Below are 23657 nucleotides of genomic sequence, written 5' to 3'. Positions count from 1 at the left end.
TTTGCAGTGGCAATCCTATATGTGGATTATTGTTTTTACTGTTGTCTTCTTCCTTGTAATAGATACTTTCTTTTGTTTAGTTTTAAGTGTAGACGATCCATGCTTTAGGTATTGCATGTGCAGAGATGTTCAGTTTCTGAGGATGAGGTTTTGCACGTGTGATGATGAGTTGAATTGGTTCCTAGGTTTACATTGTACAAGTACTGTCAGAGCTGTTCACAGCTCCCATAGTTTGAATGCAATGAAAGTAATTGTGTCAAATACCACAGAAGTAGGAGGAATGTCTCATAGTGATTTTAAGTGTAATAAAACATAGCCAAATTTATGTAATCTGGCTATAAACCAAATTTTTTTTTTACAGAGTACCATGGGCTAAGGCTCGTCAGGCTTATTTTAGCCGTGGAAAGAACAAACAGTCCCTTGATGCTGTTGAAAAAGCAGCATTTTTTGTGACATTGGATGACATCGAGCAGGGGTACAGGAAAGAAGATCCAGTGAGGTCACTGGATGCATATGCCAAATCACTGATACATGGCAGATGTTACGACAGGTGGAGTATCAACTCTGTGGAAAATGCCTTCCTCTTTTTTTTTTTTTTAGAATTTGGCTAATACATATGAATTAGTGATGAGTTACAAGTTTATAAATTCCATAGAATCACATAGGGGTTTGGGTTGGAAAGGACCTTCAAAGATCATCTAGTTCCAACCCCCTTTGCAACAGAAAGGGGACAACTTCCACGATATCAGGCTGCTCAAAGCCCAGTCCAACCTGACCTTGAACATTTGCAATGACAAGGCATCCACAACTTCTCTGGACAATCTGTTCCAGTGTCTCACAAGCCCATTGTAAAAAATATTTCTCCATTATAACACATCTAAATTTGCCCTCTTCCAGTCTGTGTCTGTAGCCCTGTGTCCTGTCACTATGAGCCATGATAAAAAGCCTTTCTCAGATTTTCTTATAAACACTCTTTATATATTGAAAGGCTGCAAGAAGGTGTTCTCAGAGACTTCTCCAGACTGAGCAGTAGGTCTGACTCTCAGCCTTTCTTCATGGGAGAAGTATTCCAGCACTTGCCATTTTCATGACTCCCTTCTGACCCAGTCTAACAGCTCCATGTCTTTCTTGTGCTGAGAACCCCAGAGCTGGACACAGCTCTCCAGGTGGGATCTCACCAGAGTGGAGTAGAGGGGCAGAATCCCCTCTCTCGCCTGCTGGCCACGCTGCTTCTTAAACAGCCCAGGGCATGATTGACTTTCTGGGCTGCAAGTGCACATGGCCAGCTCATGATGAATTTTTCATCCCCAAGTCCTCTGTGTCGCTGTTGGGGTGGTCATGACACACACAGACAGTGCCTCTTTCAAGGGCCAAAAAGCCATTTATTAACCAAAACAGCCTCTTTTATACACCTTTTGTATGTTATCATTCGTGTTACATATTCACTACAATAGACTCACTGGCTATTACTAACTTCAACATACTACCATTGGCTACCTGTAGCATCAGCATTCAGGCATTCAGAAAAGTAACAGGTGCAGATCTGTTGCAGTTTTCTCCTTCTACTGTTTAACTTTCATGCTTCTGTTGATACTACATTCTCATGGGTAAAAACTAATTGTTTTTCATCCCACGGACTTTTCTCACAGTCCTTCTCTTAGCCAAAGTAACAGGCCTGAGCTATGATTTTACAAAGGCAACAAGGCCTTCATTTTATAAGGTTTTACTTAAACTGCTAAAGAGCTGCTGAATCCATTCATCCATCAGTCTGTTGATGCTGGGCATTGTCTTGACCCAGGTGCAAGGCCTTGTAGTTGTCCTTGTTGAACTTCATGAGGTTTAGGTTTCTGTCTATTTAGTTAAATGTTCTTAAACAAAAAAGGATAAGAACTACTGCATTTGAATGTGAATTTCAGAGAGAGAGGAAATAACAATATAGAAGTGCTTTTGAAATGTAAGAAACCTTGATTTCTTTTGTAGGTGGTTTGATAAGACATTCACTCTTATAGTATTCAAAAATGGCAGAATGGGTCTGAATGCAGAGCACTCCTGGGCAGATGCTCCTATTGTTGGACACCTGTGGGAGGTGAGTGTTTGGTACCACGAGCTAATGCAGAAGATAATGTGATGTGGTCTTGAAGCAGCCCTGAAGGTCAGCAGCTCCTTTCAATCCCTTGCATGCATGTTGCTGATGAGTGACTAGGGGCCTATGTCTACAGCAACTGTAGAATTTGAAGAAGATGCCAAACCTTTGCTTAAAGAGGCTGCCTTTTTTGAGGGACATCATTTTAGTGAGCTTAGCTGTCTTCGCAGAAAAGTGATACAGCTCCCCATCTAACTTTTCTATGTTTTAAATCCATGGATTGCTGCCTCTTTGATATGGCATTGTATTTTTGTATACACATGCTCCTAAAGCTCTTAAGCTTTCTTGTGCTTACTTTCAAAATTTAAAAAATTGTACAGAGTTTAACTTTTTCTCTGAGCATTGTTTGATAAGCTGCATATTGATACGCTGTTGACATTATCTCTTGTATTTATCTGCAATGAATAAATGCACTTTGCCAGGTCTGTTCATATGCTTAGTTTAATATTTGAAATCCTATTTGATTATTTTCCTTTTTCTTTTTGAAGCTTAAACCTATAAACAATTATGTGACTCAAATCAATCAAAACTGTTTCAAAAGCATTAGTTAATTTTAGTTTCATATGTATTTGTGCAAATGGGTCTTAAGTCTAAACTGGTCCCCCAAGTAATTTCCTAGTTCTGTTATAGAAGTGTTTCCATGTGTGTAAGAACAAAAAAAAGCCTCATTGCATTCTCCACCCAGGGAAGAAAAAAGGCCAAACTGATTTGAGAGTGACATGACAATGCAGTGTAGACTATCTCAGTGAAAGAGGGTTACTTTTTTTGCTTTTAATGAATGATAGTGTATTTTTTAGTTCATATATCTGTACTTAATATTAGTTGGTACATCTTCTGCTAAGAATAAAGATGACTGATACAATAAGATTTTATTTTCTATAAAGTTATCTGTTGTTAGCTTTTTACAGATTGTCTATTTTTAAAATGTAATGGACTAAGCTTTATTTCATAGTTGTTGTGTTCTGACCACTAAGTGAAATGAGAAAATCAAATTAAAATAAGAGATTAGAAATAAATCATCAAGCTTTTTCTTTCCATGTTGAGCAGATTCAAATCTTTTGGTAATTCTTTTTGTTTGTTTGTGGGTTTGTTGTTTCTGGATTTTTTTTTTTAACATTGAGGATGCTTGGTATCTTGTAAGACAGAGCCTTTTATGTCTGTTCAAGTTGTGTTGTTCATCTTGGAAACATTCTTCTTTCCCACCCAAGAGCTCTAGAGCACATGTAAAATAAACTGCAGTTTTGAAAGGGATACTAATCTGAAAAATAATTGAATTCTTGCAGGGATTTGCACTTACTCTAAAATAAATTATTTCTTGATGAGTAAGTTTTGACAGATAACAAACTTGAAGAAATTCTTTAGAACCTAAATTGAACAAAGATTGTGAAATCTAAGTCTGTTTATCTGTTTAGTTTTCTACTTAGTTTGAGGTGGGTTTTGAATGGAAAAATGTTTGATTAAATCAGTAGCATCTAACAGAATGCACCAGTGTAATTGAGTAAGTGTTTGGTGCACATCTGATGTTCTTCTCAGTCAAGTAAAATACCTTAAAATGTAAAGTAAAAATACCTTAAAATGAGAGGTAAAACTGAGGGCTTCACTTGCAGTTGTTTTCAGTATTTGGAAATAGGTTGTATGTTGTATTTCACTGTGTAGTGAAAATAGTTTATATTGATTTCACTATGAAACCCTAATTCCACAGCAATAAGTAATGTGTTGCAGTTCTGAAGAAGTATCATTCTTTGCAGAATGTGATGACAACTGAGTATCTTGAACTGGGCTATTCAGCAGATGGCCATTGCAAAGGAGATACCAATCCAAATATTCCTATTCCTACTAAACTGCAGTGGGAAATTCCAGAAGAAGTAAGTACAGAAGATTTAGTGGTTTGAGGAAGAAACTTCTCTTTTCCCCAGTGGTCAAATCATTTATGTAATTAATGATTATAAACCTTATAAATATATATATATATGTATATAAGGATTATAACCTTATAAATCAGCTTTAAATTCCTCTGAGTCCTGTAGGTTGTGTACTTCATCAGTAGCCATTAGTCAGTTTGCTTCAAACGTCAGGGGGTTTTAATATCAGTCTTTAAAAATTCTGACTGGGAAGTGACAACATTTTACTAGAATTTACTTCTTGGTTGCCTGTATGTCAAAAATAAGTGGCCACCTAAGTAGTGACTGTATTCAAATAAACTTTTATTTGCTGGGGTTTCATTACTGTTGTCACAACAAATACTCTTGTCTAACAGTTCCTTTAGAATAGCTGTCTTTTTTTTTTTTGTGTTCATAGTTCTGTATACATGCCTAGTAAGATTTGATTTTTTAAGTTGGTTTCTCTTTGCCTGAGTTCAAGAAAAACTGCCACCTCCTACTTGGATTTTAATTTTGAATAAAAAGGTAATGGTTGGTGATATATTTAATTAAGCATGTATGGCAGCTTGGAAGCCACGCTACTCTTGCCATTCTATAACTGTAGGTCATTCTTTTATATTCTCCTGATCCGAACAGTTTTAATGCTGGTGGTTTATTTAAGTGTTATTTTTGGATGTGTACTGGCTTAAAACATTTTTATTGGCTTTTTGAATTTTATCTTTCTAGCAAAGATAGCTTTTCGTCTTTCTCTAAAGGGAGATTATTTAGGTAATGATGTTCCTGGCGTGCATAAAGGCAGCATTTCCTGTTTATCAGTTAAAAATACTTGAACTTTTTCAACAGTTCTCTCAAATGCCGTGAATGCATGTGTGTATACATACAGGTGTGTGTTTGTTTGTTTCTTTTAAGTGCCAAGAAGTGATTGAGAAGTCTCTGAGCACTGCTGTAGCTCTAGCAGATGATGTGGACTTCTGTTCATTTTATTTTGATGCTTTTGGGAAAGGACTAATAAAGAAAGCGAAAACCAGCCCTGATGCCTTTGTGCAGCTTGCCCTGCAGCTTGCTCACTATCGGGTAAGAACAGACTGTTTCTGGCTTACAGAACCTCATTAAGCTGGGTATAACATGTTTGTGACTAAAACATGTGACTGTGCACAGTAATCTTGCACTGCTTGTACGTGGTTATTAAAGACATTGGGTGGAAATTGATGCAAGCCCTAAACAGATTACTAGCTGGAAAACAATTCTCCAAAGGTTCACATATTGATACATTTCTAAATTTTTTCTCTTCTGCTTAGTTGGTCTATCCCTAGGCATTTTGGACTTGAAATAAGATATGAAACTTCGAGTTAGCTGTGTTCATAATCTAAACAATGTTAAATTTGTCTTTTAGTTTAGAGTCACACATAACGCAGTTGTCATGGACACTCCCTAAGAAGATTAGCAAGAAATGCCTACCTGTGTTTTCTTCTGTTAGTTCACCTTCTCTGTAATGTGTTGTAAAAAAGACCAGTGTAGTAACATTCAGCTTCTCTTATAAACCGAAGAAGGTTGAATATGAAATGCAGAGAGTAGTCCTTGCTAGTCTGGTTGTTCTGTTAGTGTTTATCAAACCCTGCTTCTGTTCTTACTTTTGCCTTTATTATCTTCAGGTAAGTTGGCTAATGGTGGACTACTGAAAACTTAATGTTGAGTTTAATTTGTGGAGTGATTCATAGCCTGTGTGCTCAGCTTGGACTGTTGATTAAGAAAGAGGGGCCAAGTCTGGCTTAACCTTAATGTTCTTGTTTATCCCTTTTACAAGGATATGGGAAAATTTTCTTTAACATATGAAGCATCTATGACACGCTTGTTCCGAGAAGGCAGGACCGAGACGGTTCGTTCGTGCACTGTTGAGTCCTCTCGTTTTGTTCAAGCCATGGAAGATGCAACTGAAAGTGTAAGTTCATGGTGTTGGTGCCTTATACAACTGAGGGAGTAGGTTTGGATTGGATATTAGGAATAAATTCTTTGCTGTGAGGGTGGTGAGGCACTGGGATAGTTGCCCCAGAGAAGCTGTGGCTGTCCCATTCCTGTCAGTGTTCAAGGCCAGGCTGCATGGAGCTCTGAGCAACCTGGTCTAGTGTAAGGTGTCCCTGCCCATGGCAAGGGGGGTTGGAACAAGATGATCTTTAAGGTCCCTTCCAACCCAGCCAACCTGTGATTCTGTGATAATTTATAAGTCACATGACTTACCACTAGACAACCATGTAAGTCCGCAAATAGTTTTTAAGCGTTTAGAGTGGTGCCTTTTCTTAGGAAGAAAGAGCAGCATAAGGTAATTGTCCACATTTTCTGTCAATGCATCAGAAATTCTAGGTCATACCAAAAGAGAATGGCAGAAAATAACCAAATATACCATTATTTACCATTCCTGAATTCCAGGAAACAGTGATTACTTGTGAAATTTTTGTGACTTGTAAAACTCAAACATAGATTTGTAGAACAACTAATCTCACACCAGTTTAGCTTTCCTTTCTGACAGGGAAGCAAGAATAATTCACATTAAGGAAGGAGTTGTTCTTATGTGTTGATTTCGATGACCAGCATTTTTGGACCTCTGTAGCTTCAGTGTTGGCAGTTTGCCTTCTAAAATAGCTCTGGCAGTTTGAGATTTTTCTTAAATCACAATGAGATTTGTTCTCTGTAACTCTTTAAGACCTGTGTCTTTAGAAACCATAAATAATGCAGCAAACTTGAGTTGTAATCATGTTAGATTGTGGGGTTAGATCACACTTAAAATACAAATTAGTTTTCCTTATGCAGTTTGCTGGCACTTGCTGATACCTGAAATTGAGTACATGAGGTTGAAAAGCCAGAGGATGCTATGTGGGGTCAGTTGTCTTGTACTTGACCTTTAAGTGCTCAATGCATGAGAGTAATTGCTGTAACTTAGTTTCTGCACCTCCATCCTTAATGCAGTTCACTTAACTGAGTTTTCTTAATCTGTTTTTTATTTGTTAGCCTGAAAATAAGCTGAAGTTGTTTCGACTGGCAGCTGCCAAACATCAGCACTTGTATCGCCTTGCCATGACTGGGGCTGGCATCGACCGCCACCTCTTCTGCCTTTATGTCGTGTCCAAGTACCTCGCTGTAGATTCTCCTTTCCTCAAGGAAGTAGGTGACTTTTATTGGTAACTCTTTGTTACAGTAAATAGTCCTTTGGTTAGGTAGTGTTCTGTGGTATCTGCTCAAGATACAACTCTGGTTTTCCTAAGAAAAAAGGTAAAATTTCAGCTAGTGTTGTTCAACATCTCCTGATAAATTAAGTTAGTTTCATTTTCCTTTATGTATACCTTTGTTGATAGTCCTAGAAGAATGCTTTCAGTGAGCTTTTTAACATAATACATGTTACTTGGAATTGCAAGAAAGATATAGTCAGTATTAAAAAACAATTTTTGGTTGTGGGTTTTGCATATTTTCAAGGGAGTGGAACAGAGGCTGTGTGTTTTCTCTGAGAATTTTCTTGTAAAACTGTGACAAATTCAGTTTCTTTTAAGTTACTATGAGTTAAAGGAGCTGTATGTGGCATTAATGTCACTATTACTGTGACAAATTCTTTATTACTTAAACTAGATTTTAAGGTTGGATTTTATAAAAATAATTACACTGCACTTGTTCATTTTTTCTGATTAATAAAAAATGTGTTCCACCTTGCTGCAAAATGAAGCTGCTCACATTTGTCTGCTTGCTCTCCTAAATGTGGCTAAGTCAAGAATAAAACAACTTTCTACAGTTTCCAAATTTCCAAGATATATGTGTGTTGTTAGAGATTTTACAAGCTTCTAACTTGATGTAGGATCTTACTGGGGTTTAAATATGACTAATAATGATCCTGTTAAAACAAGACCTGTTGTGTGGAAGTTGCTAGGCTATAGACCAGATAATCTTGTTTGAAGTAGCATTTCTATCCAAATTCTATTTTATTCTCTTTGGGGAATTGACATCACCTCCTCATATGTTAATGGTTTCCATACCAGGACAAGTTTAACTGTTTTATTTAAGCTTTTTAATTGTTCATTCCAATGAAATGGGAGTTATCCTTAATATGAAGTGTTTTCTAACACTTCATAAATCAATATTACACTTGTCATTATAACACTTGTTATCTTGACTAGTTTTGGAGAAAGTTGCATGTTCTTAAACAGTGTTTCATATTTGTTTGCATCTCTTTCATATCTAATAAAGGTTTTGTCAGAACCTTGGAGGCTGTCAACGAGTCAGACACCGCAGCAACACATTGACCTGAAGAAGAACCCAGAGATGTTAGCCTCTGGTGGAGGGTTTGGACCGGTATGTTTCCTAAATAGAAGTCCCCACTAAAAAAGAGTTTTATTTTCAAGAAGCCAGTCTAAAAACTTCAGATCTGTGATGCCTCATTGCTGCATATCAGAGGTGCAGCTCATGCTTTTAAATGCATGTATGTAATGCTTTCCCATGATGTGGATGTGCTCAGGAAAGTCTGCATCGCCTTTTTCTGGTATCCCACTACAAGAATGAATCATTCTTAAGGAAGTACACAGTTCTGAAATGTGCTACAGGGCTCCATAGCAGAGAGATCTGATGAAGTTGGAGTTTTTATCACATTGCCTGTGCCCGGATCTTTTGTATATCAGGCTGTTACTACAGTGACAAATGCCTTATTACTTGAACTAGATTTTAAGGTTGGGGTTTGTAGAAGTACTTATACTTGACTTGTTCTTTATATTTCCTGCTTGATTAATAGATGTGTTCATACATTCCTCCAGATTAAGCTGCTCACATTGTTCTGCTTGCCCTCCTAAGTGGCCAAATCAAACAGCTGTGTTCTATGGCTTCTGTAGACTTTCAAGAAACCAGTGTATTGTTAGAGATTTGAAAAGCTGCTTACTTGCTGTAATATTCTACTGGTATTTGAACTTGGTCATTGATGAGAATATTGGTGTCAACAAGATCTCTTAAGCAGCCTTTATGGGGCTATTATACCAGACTAATGTTTTCCAAAATAATTTCTGTTGAAAGAACAGTGAGAGGGATCACAGGACTGCTCTTCGCCACACAGAAATTAGGGTGATGAGTCCAGTGTATTTTGGCTGGTTTGTCAAGCTGGCAGATGGTGGGGGGAGGGGTGGGGGGGGTGTGCTAAGTTGTTATTATTTATTTATTCGTGTTTCTGATACAGCTGTCAGTGGTTTTTGAAGTTGGAATGAGTTTGACTTGCAGTATCAAGGAAGCCTAGCTACAGCCATACTGCTCATTCCTGAGAAACTGGCTTCCCCTAGCAGATTATGAAGTCAGTATTCCAAATGCCCAAAAGGCAATAGAAGAGGGGTTTGGCTGCAGGAATTTCTAACACTGTTTTCCTTTTGTTTCTGTTTACAAAAACTGTGCTTTGGTTTGCAGAAGTAGGCCAGAGATGCAGTACATCAGCTTTCCATGCATGTGTTTTTTGTTGGTTTTGAAGGGGTTTTTTAAGTGTTCTGTAGAATTTACCTGTGTAGCACTGACAGTGAGAATACTGTCAGGCTGCTTAGCAGCAGTGGCAGCCAAGACATGGAAGGCTGTGATCCTTTGAGTTAGGAGAGACATGAAGAGGGGTGACATCAGGATAATCTGTGTTTACCAGGCATAGTTTGAATACCAGACTGAAACTTGGGACAGTTAATGCTGCTAATGTTGAAATTGGACCAGACCTCTGCTCATGATACAGGTGTTCAGAATCACATGTTTGCTGTAGAGTCAGATATAAACTTGCCTTTGGCAAGTTTTCATAATACAAGGCTTTTACATTGTGTTTGTTTACATGAGTAGAATGATCCCAGGAAAATGATTGTTTAGGTATACAGCTGAACTATTTAATTCCTTGCTGCTTAAGCACTGAAGTTGTATAGCTGCTTAGGACCAGGCCTTGATAAGAGAAGCTCTTTGAATAAGTATTTTATTCCAAAATATTAAAGGTGGGAAATATTACAGACAAATATTCAGAAAATGGTAATTCCATGCACTTCAGATGAGACTAGAACTATTCCTGAAGTGGAACCAATCTTCAGAAATTGTGCATTAAATGTAGAAGTTGAAGTTTGACTTGAGGAAATTGCAACTGATTTTAAGAACTGCAACAACTTCTTAGTTGTGCATAAGTCGATTGAGAATGAAGGAGAAAGAAAAAGTTTAAAATGTGTTTTTCTCTTCTTTCTTCCCCTAGGTGGCTGATGATGGGTATGGTGTTTCTTACATTATCTTGGGTGAAAATTCCATTCATTTCCACATCTCCAGCAAAGTATCTTGTTCTGAAACGGTAAGAGTCAGTCCTTTCCTATGGTTTAATAAATCTGTTCTGATCTGTGCTTATAGAACTGTTCTACTCATTGTCTAAAAAATACAGTAGAACTTGCAACACACTGTTACAATGTGTTTTTTCTTTCTCAATATATGCTGTTTTGCTGGAGTTTTTTGCTGTTTTGCTGGAGTTTTTTGTCTCCACTTGTATAAATTTAATAGCTCATGACCCAAGGATACCATATTCTATTTCATTTATGCTTTCAAGCATAAAGAAAACATGTGTCCCAGGATTATCTTTACACATGTAGTTCCCTGCAACTCATGTAAAATGATCATATGTGTCCCCTAAACAGAAAGATGGGCATCTCTTGGTTTTTCTCATTACAGTTCTGATTGGTGTCTCAGGCTGCAGCTGTAAAGACAGAGTAAAATGTATGCTCCCTATTTAAGCCTTCCTGCTTTAAATAATCCTGAAAGAAGCTGACCCATAAGTTATAATCTGTACTTAAGGAACATAACTAATCAAAAATTTATTAAAATAACACCCATTATTAGAGTGTAGTAGATGTCATATGTTGAATATCCTGCTGTTGTGGAAGCCTGCTTTGAGTTCAATTTATCCTTTATATTTTTATACTTTAAAACATATACTTTACTAAGCATGCTGAGTTGTTCAGGGTTACATAGCTGACCTAGTTTTCCTCTTTTGACCTTAACTTGTCCTGGAGATCATGGTGCCTGGTTAATCATTAAAGATCAGGAAATGCAACTTTGTTTTGTTCATAGTTGAAATTGTTCTTCAGATGCCTGTTAGCTTGTACTTGAAATTTCTCTCTGTTCTTTTTACTTATTAGTGAAGTCAAAGGTCCATACAGAAAAGGCAGCATTTCATGAGTGAGGTCTTGATATTAGTAGGGTCATTGTAGTAGATCCTGTAATGTAGCTAATAATTTATATTTGTAATCTTAATTTCTTTTTTGTACCATTCATCTAGCACTTGGAATAAACAGAACAAGTGCCCATCTTATTTACACTTAGGAAACTGTTACTTTCATTTTCAGTATTTTTTTTCAGTGGCAAATGATTCAGCATTTCTGATAGGAACTAAAATAAAAAACATTCTTCTGTTCTTTCAGTACTTCTTGGTCATCAGTCATACACTCACTTTGTTTTCTGAAGATGAGCTTTTGCAAAATCTTGTAGGAAAAGCAATATCAAAACCCAGTGATTTTAAAGTAGCAGAAAGCTATTCATTCATCTGATTTCAAAAGGATATGATCTCATTTCCGGCTGAAGGAAAGTAAATGCATAATGAAGAACTCATTGGTCAGTAATAGCATAAATCTGGATTAATCTGTATAGCGTTAAAATTTCTGGTATTCTAATTTCCCATTGTGTGGTAAAATACATGCCTGAATTCCATAAGCTCCAAAATTACAAAATACTAAGTTTTTTAACTTTTTAAAAAAGTTTCTTCTTTTGCCTGAAAAATAGCTGTTGGTGGACAGTACGAGTATTTGGTTTTGGTTTCTGTTTCTTTTTAAAGGATTCTCATCGCTTTGGAAAGAACATCCAGAAAGCAATGGTTGACATCATGGGTTTATTTAACCTTGGTAAAAACTGTACAAAGTGAGCTGCCTTCTTGGTGCCAAGCAACCTCCTGTTGGTGGGATGAGAAGTCTTCTGCACGGTGAACAAGAGCAAGGTTTGTCAAAGAGTAGCTGGAGAAGAAACTGAGTCAACACCTTCTTGATCACCTATTAAAACCTTAGCAGTATATTAAATGTGTCTCTTTTGTTGTGGTTTGTTGGTTAGGTGTTTTTTGTCAGTAGTATGGAAGAGCTTATTTCCACAAAGGATTACTTTTAAAATCTCCTGTGTTTCTAGGGATGAAGCATGAAGTCATGTATATTCTAACTTCTGCAGTTTTCTCTTAATTTGTATACACTTTCTCTTTTTTTTTTTTACTTCAGTTTACTTTTTTCCAGAATCAAAGGGATAAAACACACTGACTTAAATACTAGAAAAAGTTAGATTTTCTATGTGTTAATAGCAGAATGTTCTTCAATGTATCTGCTGTTTTATGTAAATGAGTGACAAAATTTGTGGCCATTTGCCTTGTTTGATTTCATTTTAGAGCTAAATACTGTAAAACATGCCAAAAACTCCCTGCTGTAACCCACCTTAACACACTAAATTGTAGAAATATTATGGTTTTTGAAAAGAAAAAAAAAAGAAATCCAACCATTGGACAGTAAAATGTGTCCCCTCATTATCAGGTATCACATTTTTCTTACTGCTTACAAGCATGTTTGTGACGTTGATTTTATTTCTGTGTGAATAAATGGACCTGTGTGCTTGTTGATGCAAGTGCCTTAGAAAAATGAAGATCCTTAACCCAGGAAAAAGACATATGCTGAGAGTTGTTTCAGTGGTGAAAGAGGTGAAGCTGTAGTAATGCAGATCTGGTTTTCAAATTACAAATTAGAATGAAGTGGCATAAGCAGACGTGAATACGTTGCCAAATGGTACAGTCAGGTTTAAAGCTCTAATGAAATTCTCCTGTCCTAAATAGCAAAGGTCAGTCCTTAGGCAGTGCAGGACTAACTTTGTTTTGGGTTAACAGATATTCATGTGTTTGCTTTAGTGAAGGGAATTGGTGGTCACTCGAGTTTTGGGTCCTGGGAAATGTGAATTGGGTTGAATGCAATGTGTTGGATAGCCTGCAAAGCAAGGCTGCCTGTGTAGGCTGATCGATTGCAGTTTGCCTGCTTCCAGCCTGGAGGGGCCACTACTGCATTGCCAACCATCTGCATGAGAAGGGCAAACTGCTAAAGCCATGGGAAATAGCTCCAGAGTGGGAAAATCATGGCCTTTTCAAGCCCCTCCTGGGAGATGCTCTTGGTCAGGCAGTTTCTAAAGGATACCCGGAGGGATGGGAAAGCTGTTTCACTCAGAAAGGAGCACGATGTTTCCAAGTGCAGAAACAAAATGGCTGCTACCAAATGGAGTAATTTTTGCATGATGCTTCTCTTCCCCAGGCTTTATAGGTGGGGTAGCTTTGTATTACATCCTGCAGTGCAGTAAAGTGTACTTGTTAGCACAACCACTTTCTATTTTCTACTATTTTATATAAGGTACATGATGGTTACTAATACAGTGAATGATGCTCCTGAGCTATGCCGAGTTTAAAAGACCCTTGGAGTGGGTATAAAACTTCCCATTAGACTTTGAATGTTTTCTGGCCAGTATTTCTAACTTTCTATGCCTCTTCATGTTTATTTTTACTCTCATCTAGCTATTAAAATGCCTGGGTATGTATGCTTGAGGTGGGAACCTTCAAAAATCCAAGATGAGTACTTAAGCGACTGCATGCTTACATAAATGTAGGAACCCTCACAGGTATTGATCAAAGACACTCATTATTTGATTAGGGTCCAGTGTGTGGGAAAGGACACTTTGAAATAAGCCTTACTGCATCTGGCAGGCCTGGCACTTATCAAGCTACTGCAACCATTTTATAGTGATCTATTTTTGGAGCTGCAGAAATAATGCACTGAGTGTTTTGGGGGTTGTTTTTGGTGTTGGTTTGTTTTTTTTTTAATTGACCACTGACCAGTCTGTGTTTAAATTAACATAAGTGCATATTAGCTTGTAGGATTTTCTTTAAAAGAAAAATGGTTTAGATTTGACTCTCAGGTCTTAAGTGTTTCTAGTCTAATTGTAGTTAGTGCAGTTATCAATGCAATTTTACATTCTTGGAGAGTAAGTATAATTGGCACAGAAAGCTGGTTTTTATTGTAAATGTTAAAACATTTTGTGGTGTTAAATGTATCTTTTAAAATTTTGGAATAGATGTAATTCCTAAACAGATAATATTTTGTTTCTTTTTCTTTAAAATGTCAGCAGCATGTAAATAAAGTATGCTTTTTGGATGTAAATCTTAGAAATCCACAGTGAATGTAGGTTATTAATAAATAATTTAAATCTTGATGTTCAATATTGTGTACATACAGTAAAACTGCTTGGGGTCTCTTTTGCTCAAAGCCATAGGAATGTAACTGAAATTGCCTAGCTTTGAATGAACCTTCTAGTACAGTGTATTTTATTGTAAAGTAAAATGTTCATATTCCAGTAAAACTACTAATTTGATATTAAAACCTTGAATCATTAATTCTCAATTAGTAATTTAGGAAATCAAACTTAGGGTTGAGGAGGTGGTTAAAAGTCAGGTTGGATGATAATAAATTTTTCTGTTTATTAAATAGCAGTGTGGAATTGGTGGAATACGCCTCGAATGGGCATTTTCTGAATTTATTATTTCAGCTATTTCATGGCAGAAATTAGGAAAACATTAAGTCCATTTACAGGGTACCATTGTTCAGGATTAATACCATTCCAAGCTGAATATTCTTTTAAGGCTTGAGTGTTTTGAGGGACTAGGGAAGTGTGTGCCTGACCTTGAAAATCATCCTTCTAATTCAGCTTTTGTACCAATTGTCTTCTCATGTAAAATATATTAATTTAAGCTAGCAGATTTTTTTTTATCCTGTTTAGTTACTTGACATCTATTGTTGGTTATTTACACTTTGTCTCTATTTTCTACTTCCTTCTGTGACTTCAAAAAATGAAATAAAATTTCACAATTACCACTACTTAGTACAATGTTTAATATCTTTACTATTTTCTTCCCGGCTCCGTGTAGTTTCTTGAAATTCAGGACTTGTGAAACCATTGCTGTTAAATCCAGTTAGGAACAGTAGCAGTGAACTATTCTGTTAGTTTTAGCAGTGATTTAAACGTCTTCTAGTTAATAGGGAATGTGTTAATGAATTATTACAACTAAAAGGAATTAAAGCTCCCAAAAGAAGCTGAACATATGGATTCACCCTTGTCTGCCATCAAATTGTGTCCACTTTCTTTTTTCTGTAGTGATGCCACATAAAAACGTCAGTGTTCTGACTTCAGGCATTTTCTCTCCAGAAGGAGCAGTCATACAGATAATAAAGATGTGATCAGGTGGAACAGGTGCTTTCTTCAAAGTTGAAGGTAATGAAAGTTTGTTAGTCTCTGTACCAGGAGCTAAAAATGAGATTTAGAAAGTTCTTTCTGACCAGCTTGCTTTCTCATATCCTTATAGGTTATGACACTAAATATGAATGTTTCCTTCATTTGCCCTTCTTCTTGAAGGTATTAGAATGAAGTTCTGGTCAGGTTAAAAATGCTTTTTTTGAAATAAAACTGATTGCTTGTTTCTGTGTTGCTTGCTTACCTTCCTAAACTGCTCGGAAGCACATATATAAAGAGCAAGCACAGCACACACAGGTGGAAAGCAAATTATCAAGTTCAAACAACTTAAATTCTGACTTGAAACTAGAAAAGCAAGCTACAGTTGGTTTCTGTCTTTGTTCCATTTTCTGTTTGGTTGGTTTATTTTTGAAAACACAAATGTAGGTATTAAGTGTGATGCTATTATAGTTGTAAATACACCTAAACCAGAGCTGTGCACTGAAAAGAAAAAAACAGAAATAATATTCTAAGTATGTAACAGTAGCTGGTAATGCTGAATGGGCCACAGCATTTACTTGCCTTATTATGCCATGAAAATGTATATAGCTTCCCATTTTCAAGGTCACTAAGTCATGCTTTTTGTTTAGTCATTTGGCTTTTAAAAATGAATAATTTAATACATAGTTATAAGTAAAAATTTCTTCAGGTGTTCATATCATTCCTATCTCCAGTTGCAAGTAAGAATCAATATTCTTGTTTTGAAGACATCAAACACCCAAACTGGAGTCTGTTTCTCCCATCAAGTCCGTTGCAAAAGAATATTAATATTTCTTTCACAAGAATGTAATGCTGTAGTGACATCAAAATCTTTTATTGATACTGCAAGGGAATTCTTGGTTAAAACACTGATCTCTGTAAACAAGACATTCTTCATTTTAAGTACTAGAATCTTTTCAATGATACCTGTGGTTTACCTCAGACTGGTGCTTCTGTGGATGATTAAATAGTAAGTGTGCAGGTAAGGTTTGATGATAATTGGAAGAATCTGTTCAACCCCTGAATGTCTAAAATGGGCTTTTTTTCTAAGTGCCAGAGCGTAAAAGGTGCTTTCAAACAGTGTCCTGTCTGATCTGCTCACAAAAGAGAGGCAAAGAAAAATGTTGCTCCATAGATTTCCTGCATTGTGGTGCAAGGCAAAATAGCATCTGGAATTTTTGCCTGTTTCTGGTCCTCAAGGGTCAAGTCTGGTTGGCTCCTGTCTTTCCTTTGCATATTCTGATTCCAGTTCAGGACAGGTAGGAAGGGGTCTTCTCCTAAGGCCACCTGAACCCAAACTGCCAAGTGGGACTGCACCAAATAATACCTGGGAAGCTGATTAATTAGTATTTGAGCCTTCTTCCCATGTGCAGTGTACATAAAGGAACAGGGCTGTGGATTCAAATCTGCCTCTAACATCAGCATTCCCTGCCTATGGAGAGATGTTCTTTGCAACTTAATCTCTTAAAATTCTTGAGTTTTTCACATATGAATTCCATAGGTATGTGCAAGATGAGTTACAGAAATTCAGGATTTTCATGAAAGATGTTTCTGAAAGGCACTGGAATTTTGTAAAACAGGATTTTTAAGGTTGCCTATTCAGTAGCCGAAGTGTGTATTGAGAGCAGCAAGGCTTACTCTGGAAGTGTGACTTGGGAACATGACACTGTAATCATAGAATCATAGAATATGCTGAGTTGGAAGGGACCCCTCAGGATCATCAAGTCCAACTCCTGGCCCTGCGCAGGCCACCCCAAGAGTCACACCATGTGCCTGACAACGTTGTCCAAACACTTCTAGAACTCTGTCAGGCTTGGTGCTGTGACCACTTCCCTGGGGAGCCTGTTCCAGTGCCCAGCTACCTCTGGGGAAGGAGCTTTTTCCCAATATCCAACCTAAACCTCCCCTGACAGAGTTTCATGATGTTCCCTGAAGTTCTATCACTGGTCACCACAGAGAAGAGATCAGTGCCTGTCCCTCTTCTTCCCCTCAGGAGGAAGTTGGAGACTGCAATGAGGTCTCCCCTCAGTCTCCTCCAGGCTGAGTAGACCAAGTGGTCTCAGCTGCTCCTTGTATGGCTTCCCCTCAAGGCCCTTCACCATCCTCATGGCCATCCTTTGGACACTCTCTAACAGCTTTATATCATTTTTATATTGTGGCTCCCAAAACTGCCCCAGCACTCGAGGTGAGGCCGCCCCAGTGCAGAGCAGAGCAGGACAATCCCCTCCCTTGCCCGGCTGGCCATGCTGTGCCTCATGTACCCCGGGGCACGGGTGGCCCTCCTGGCTGCCAGGGCACTGATGGCTCAGATTTAATTTCCATTAATGAGTTGATGGATTGGCAAGGTAGGTGAAAGATTGGTTTTCAGTAAGTACAAGTGGTACTTACTACACATCTACACATCTGTGGTAGAATGCCACAGCACACAGTTGTTCATTTTGGAACAATCTGATTTATGGTACAGCTGAATTTGCAGTCCAGTTTCAGATGACTTCTTCTTACTTAGAGTAATTCCCAATTATCCTCAGTCAATTTATATAATTCAAGATTAGGTCTTTTTTGACATACGTCGTGTGACTATTGCCTAACTTCTTCAGGGCCATTTAGAAATAAGAGGGTGCCTCCTGGTGTTGAAAACACTGAATGCCATTGTTACTGTGAAGTATGTTACTGTTTATTGTCATTCTTTAGGAATATTTTTACTTGAAATACAAGCAAAAATCATTCTGCCATTGACAAATTAACTTCACAGTGTTAAATCTGAATAAAATCCTTGCTTTATAAAGCATTATTTATATAGAAAAATTAGAAAATGTATTGTGTCTCTGGGATTTAAAGTAGATTTTAAAGCACGCCTGTTAAAACTTAAAACTTTCTATTCCAGGCTAAGAGAGGCAGTTACTATTGGTACTGAGAATCACTAAGACACAGCAATTCTTCAGAGTACAGATGTTTCTGAGTCTGACTGCAAGTTATTAGCATTGCACAGTGTAGCAGAGGAATCCAGATGTTCACACAGAAATCATTCCAACCCTGTGGTAATTACATGCTGTAACTGATAGCAAAATTATATGCTAGAGAAAATTAACTAATTTGTACCACGCTAGCATGGAAAGTCACACTTAGTAAGTGTCATATCAAGAATAATAAGGTAGTTCCTTGCACTCAGAATCTGAATTTTATCTAGCTATACTGCTATATATCTATATCTATATCTATAATGCTATTTTATGTATTAAAAACATGTTACTTTCTATTTAACAGCTGGAAAAAAAACAAACAAGCAAACCTATGTGAAGATTGCTTTATCCAAAGCAAAACTCTAGATTGATCAATCACAATTAAATAAATGAAATGAACAGTTACAATGGCATGTTAGGGAGCTACAGTTCGAGATCTCAACAGGTGCTTCCAAAAATTAAGGGTGAAAAAGCAAACATCTTAATGCACAATGATGCTTTTTTTTTTTTTGAGACATTCCAGTCTGTGATTATGAAGCTTTATAGGATAGGTGGAACTCTTACGAAAATCTTTATGTGCTTGGAATTACAATTTATTAGATTAAAACTAATCATTAGTTACTCATTCCAAGTTATCTGCCAGCTGGAAGTAGGTACTCAAATACTGTGTATAAACAGTTGTGGCACACAGAACATAAAATCAGTTCATTTAATTCCTGAGTATCGTGACCAAAGTAATTATCTTCAGTCAGATACAAGGAAAACGATAATTTTCTCTAGATAATTTGAAATGCTATAGATACATTTTTTTTTTCTTTTTCTAGATAATGTATTGGCAGATATTATATCATAGATTGTTGATTTGCAACTGCATGTGTTTGTGTTCTTAAACAGCAACGGGGCAGATGAGCCAAAGGTAATGGAGACACCAGCACTTATTATTTCAGTTTATTTTTTAACTGAAAAATTTCTAGACACCTCGGGGACATAAGAGTGATGGAGATGTTAAAATTATTGCAAATTTTAATACAGATTTCTTTCCATATAAAGCACATTTGGCACAAGCCACTGAATACTTTTGCATTTACCCTCGTTTGCCACCAAGGGACACTGTTCCTCTATAAATGAAGAGCAGCCTTGACGGCTATGGGATTTTCGTTAATCCTGGGATTCTGGATGCCTCAGTACTACTTAGAAAATTATGTGAACTTGAAATGCCATCAAGTTGTTTAAAAAAACCCTGGTTTATGAGGTCCTAAAGTTACTGCTATTTAGATGGAGTAGCAAGTTTTCATCTAAGCAGCAACAAAATGTTTGAGTTTTAATGTACATAAGTGTTTCTTTACCTAAATATAGCTTCCTCAAAATTTTTTTTACATGCTTTATTTCATTATTTAATATTATATTTTTTTATGGTCTTTTATTTAGATGGAAGTTGAAACACAAAGCCTTTTCATATTAAGCACCATATGCACCATATAAGCGCAGATCGCTCTTAACAGCAATAGGTGCTGAGTGTGGACATCTCTCAGCAAATGCTCCAAGTATGGAGCCTGTTTGCTTTTGTTTGTCAGAAGCCATCAGAAGGATAAAATAGATATGTTCTAGTTAAAGGTCATGTTCCTCTTTAAAATTCAAATTGTCATTTATTTGCTGTAATGGAAGGGAATAAAAACCTGAGGAGCAGCGTGCTGAAATATGTTCTTTAGTTTTTATTTGCTTGAGCTTTTTTATGTTCTACTCATCTTCACAGCAAGTACAAGAATTAAGACAAGAAATTAAAAGTTTCTAGGGACTATTCTCTTCAGCTTTTGATTTGTCCTTTGGTTTCCTTTTTTCTTCTTCTTCTTTCCTTAGATGAGATGCAATTAAATACAAGTTCAAGACTCATCTTGTAATCTTACAACCTTAAGTACAACATACCTTCCTTTTCCTCTTTTTAAGATGGGTTGTTAAGGCTGTGTTACTTGAAAGTAACAATTGTACATATTTTCTAAGTGGTTTAGCTAGCTTTCAGTATACTTTCTGCATATAAGGGTTTCTGGTTTCAACAATTGCTAGAAGTAACACCAGAATTAAAAATATCGTTTTCGGTAAGAAAAATACATTTATTTCACTTGTGAACCTTTAAATTTGGTATTATATAGATTATGCTATTTCTGAGAACCCTTGTAAGACTCTTTTGGGGTGAAGAAAAGCACATTGATGTTTACCAAAAAAAGGAGAATATTTTCTTCCATTAGGATTTTTTTACACATTTTTCTTCTAATTCAGGTTTCTTAGTATCAATGCAATTGTGCAGTTCATTTGCCCCAAAAACATTTCATTATCTTACTGAATTGATGTGTTTCTAAATCTAATTAGCATGTGTTTATTTTTAACACTAATGATTTCCTTTAATAATACTTAATTGCAGATCATTTTTAAATAAGAGGCAGACTTGTTAGGTAGCAGCAATTAAAAAAAAAAAAAAAGATAAACCCAGTATTTATTGTTTCAAAACTATAGAATAATTTCCTTGTATTTTTAAATGTTTTTTCTCTTTTTTTTTTTTTTTCCAACCTGTGTAGCTTACCTTTTGTTTTAGTGGCTACAAATTCCAAGAAACCACGTTAATTGGACAAAATCTCAGTACCTTAAATTGTAAGTAAGAATTTAACAACGTTTAATGGGTACTAATAGCAGTGTGTAGTTGAAAGGACAAACGTACAGGACACATGCTTTAAGAAAAACATTATGTTTGTTATGTTAAAAATGATTCATCTGATATTGAGCTAGAAAGATCCACAGTTGATGCAGATTTGTGTCACACAAGCTCAGAATTTCCTGCAGGGGTGTAGATGACTGCATATAATCCACAGCATGAAAACTAAGAAGTGGATCTGGAAGCATATCTGGAGGCTCCTATGTAGAATGCAAATGCTGTATACTAAGATAAAATTTCACTGTCTTGCTGCTGCTTTTGTGCATGAATAATACACACAGAGATGTATACATGATAATTAAATTTGATTCTTTAATGGACTAGGTGTATTTTACCAAATGTAAAATTGATAGAGAGAAGCTCTGGGTCTAGATTTGAATGTGATTAAATTACACAGTAACAAACCTTTTTCTGCAGTAGAAACTGAGCATTCTGCCTAAAAGTAGAACTTAAATTTCAAAACTTACATTTAAACAAGTTAAAAAAATTTTAATGTTATTTTACATGGCTAATCATATATACTGTGATTGCTTTCCCAATGGTGATTTTTGCACAAACTGCAGTAATTGTTACAGCAATTGAGTTCATGACATCGAGTGATTAAAAGCCAGTAAAGTAGAAAAAAGAAAAATATACAGTATGCACTGGTATCAGCTTCATGTATAAAAAACACCGTAGTTTTTTTTCCATTAGTTGCAGTATTTGAAATATGTTATTTTTAGCCTAAACAAAGCTGAGTGTTGCTTCTGCATTATTCTTACATAAAGAAATTTAAGGATGTCATTCATTCCCTTTATAGAATTTTGGATTAAAACTAGTCATGTGATGACTGAAGGATAATTTTTATTCTTTGAAGGAAGTATTCTACCCCAAATTTAATTTCAGAAAGTTTTTTACTTGAATGAAAAGACAGTATCCCAAAGTCAGACAATAATTAAAGGACATGAGGCAGGATCTGACTGTTGCATGCAGATGGAGTAAGAGTCTTGTTGTTTAACCTTTCCCTGTCTGCACCCATTGAGCAGAATTGATATAGTTTAATTATGGAGTGAGAACACAGTCTTCCACGTGATAAATTAGGAAAAACTCAGAAACAATCTGTTAGAAGCAGAAGCTACTCAGTGTAGAAGAGAAATCCACTCCCTAAAATTCCCAGTATGATTGAGTTTCAGTAGGAGTATTACCAGTAAACAAGAAATTAAGGTTAGGACTGGTGACATAAACATGGATTAAATGTAGAAATTAGGAATATAAATTAAAAATAAAATGTAAAATTACTGGGAGGAGTAGAAAAAGAGAAATACATTTTAAGATGAACTTAGAATTCTTGAAAAACTGAATTTCATGTAATACACTCTCATCATCAGATGCATCTTTATTTGAGAACACACAGCAGAGGACAATGCCATAATATAAAGTGTCAAGTTATTAAGTTCAAAAGAGAGATGAGCTCAAATGATGATGGGAAAAAAATTAGGAATTTTGACTAGTCAAGAGGTAGGAAAATAGTAAATAGGAAATAATAAATTATAAAGAGGGAAAAAATTAATAAAGAGGAAATAATAATAAAGGGGATAAATAATAATAATAAAGAGAAAAAAATCACAGGGAAAATTTAAAAGAAATAATACAGAGAATTAGAATGCAATCCACTCCATGAGATATTTACACAAAAATTGAAAGCTGCTATGAGCTGCCCTCCCTATTAGTTAGGTTTGGAGTTAATCCCTGCTTGATTAGACCAGTTGTCATCAAATTTAGTCAACTATGCTTAAGGTTCTTTGGAATTAATATTTCCCTTTCAATGTAGAGATTGTAAAAAATTGTAGTTCATTCTGACAGGAAACCCCTTCTCTTTTAGCACTACGTGGTCCATTTGAAAAGCTGACATACCTGGACAGAAGAAGAAAAGGGTAAATGTCAAAAGGGCCCAAGTTTTACTAAAAAGCAGAATGCAGAGGAATATGAAAGGAAATGGAGATATGAGAGACACACCTCAGGAAGAGTGTCAGCTGGAATAGAGTAGCAAGATTTGAGAAGCAGCTTCTAATTCTGTATTAGTTCTGCACTGGTTTGAGGCAAGGGGAGGCAAAAAGAAAGATGTGAATTAAATTGTGAATCAAAAGGTCACCATTGGCTACCACTATTTGTTCATATCATACAGCTATGAAAAAGCTTTATACTATTCTAGGGAACATTAGAAAGTATATTTTTAGTAGAGAAAGGAAGATGTTTGTAGTATTTTATAAAATGCTGGTAAATCTCCATTTGGAGTACTGTGTACAGTTCTGGTCATCTGTGCTCACGAAAAAGAAACTTGATTTGGAACAGATGCAGTCCTCAGAATCTCCTGGGACAAATGAGAGAATGGAATATGTGTCTTTAATGGAGAGAACAGAGGAGTTTGATTTAGTCTAGGCAAATTAAGTCTGAGAAGATATATGCTTCCTCTTTATAACTGAATTCAGGAGATCGATATTGAAGAGGACTAGAAGCTGTTAAAAGGTTACATATCACTTAAATTTAGAATGGAAAGTATGTTTTCTTAACTGTTCAAGGAGTAAGGTTCTGAAATGTTCTTCCAGAGAGGATAGTGTGAGCCAGGAACCTAAACTATTTAAAAA

The 23657-nt window shown here is 36.2% G+C and overlaps 1 protein-coding gene across 4 annotated transcripts in view; it reads left to right on the top strand.

Annotated features, from left to right (window-relative positions):
* The window catches only part of CPT1A (carnitine palmitoyltransferase 1A), a 45685-nt gene extending 24513 nt beyond the window's left edge, over positions 1-21172 (top strand). For 3 of the 4 annotated variants that reach the window (XM_082283380.1, XM_082283381.1, XM_082283382.1), the window contains 9 exons: positions 362-550; positions 1981-2086; positions 3892-4008; positions 4933-5097; positions 5828-5962; positions 7027-7179; positions 8251-8355; positions 10247-10339; positions 11870-14942. In XM_082283380.1, the coding sequence (XP_082139506.1) occupies positions 362-550; positions 1981-2086; positions 3892-4008; positions 4933-5097; positions 5828-5962; positions 7027-7179; positions 8251-8355; positions 10247-10339; positions 11870-11956 (1150 nt within the window). In that variant the 3' untranslated portion in view covers positions 11957-14942. Of the gene's footprint in view, positions 1-361; positions 551-1980; positions 2087-3891; positions 4009-4932; positions 5098-5827; positions 5963-7026; positions 7180-8250; positions 8356-10246; positions 10340-11869; positions 14943-19153; positions 19246-20899 lie in introns of those variants that run through there. The other variant, XR_014226494.1, reaches the window with a different exon arrangement.
* The last annotated feature ends 2485 nt before the right edge of the window (positions 21173-23657 follow it).

This window comes from Coloeus monedula (genome assembly GCF_965178545.1).
Source record: "Coloeus monedula genome assembly, chromosome: 6".
NCBI classification, from domain to species: Eukaryota; Metazoa; Chordata; class Aves; order Passeriformes; family Corvidae; genus Coloeus; species Coloeus monedula.
Note: the sequence above shows the minus strand (reverse complement) of the source record. Positions and strands in the feature narration are given on the sequence as shown.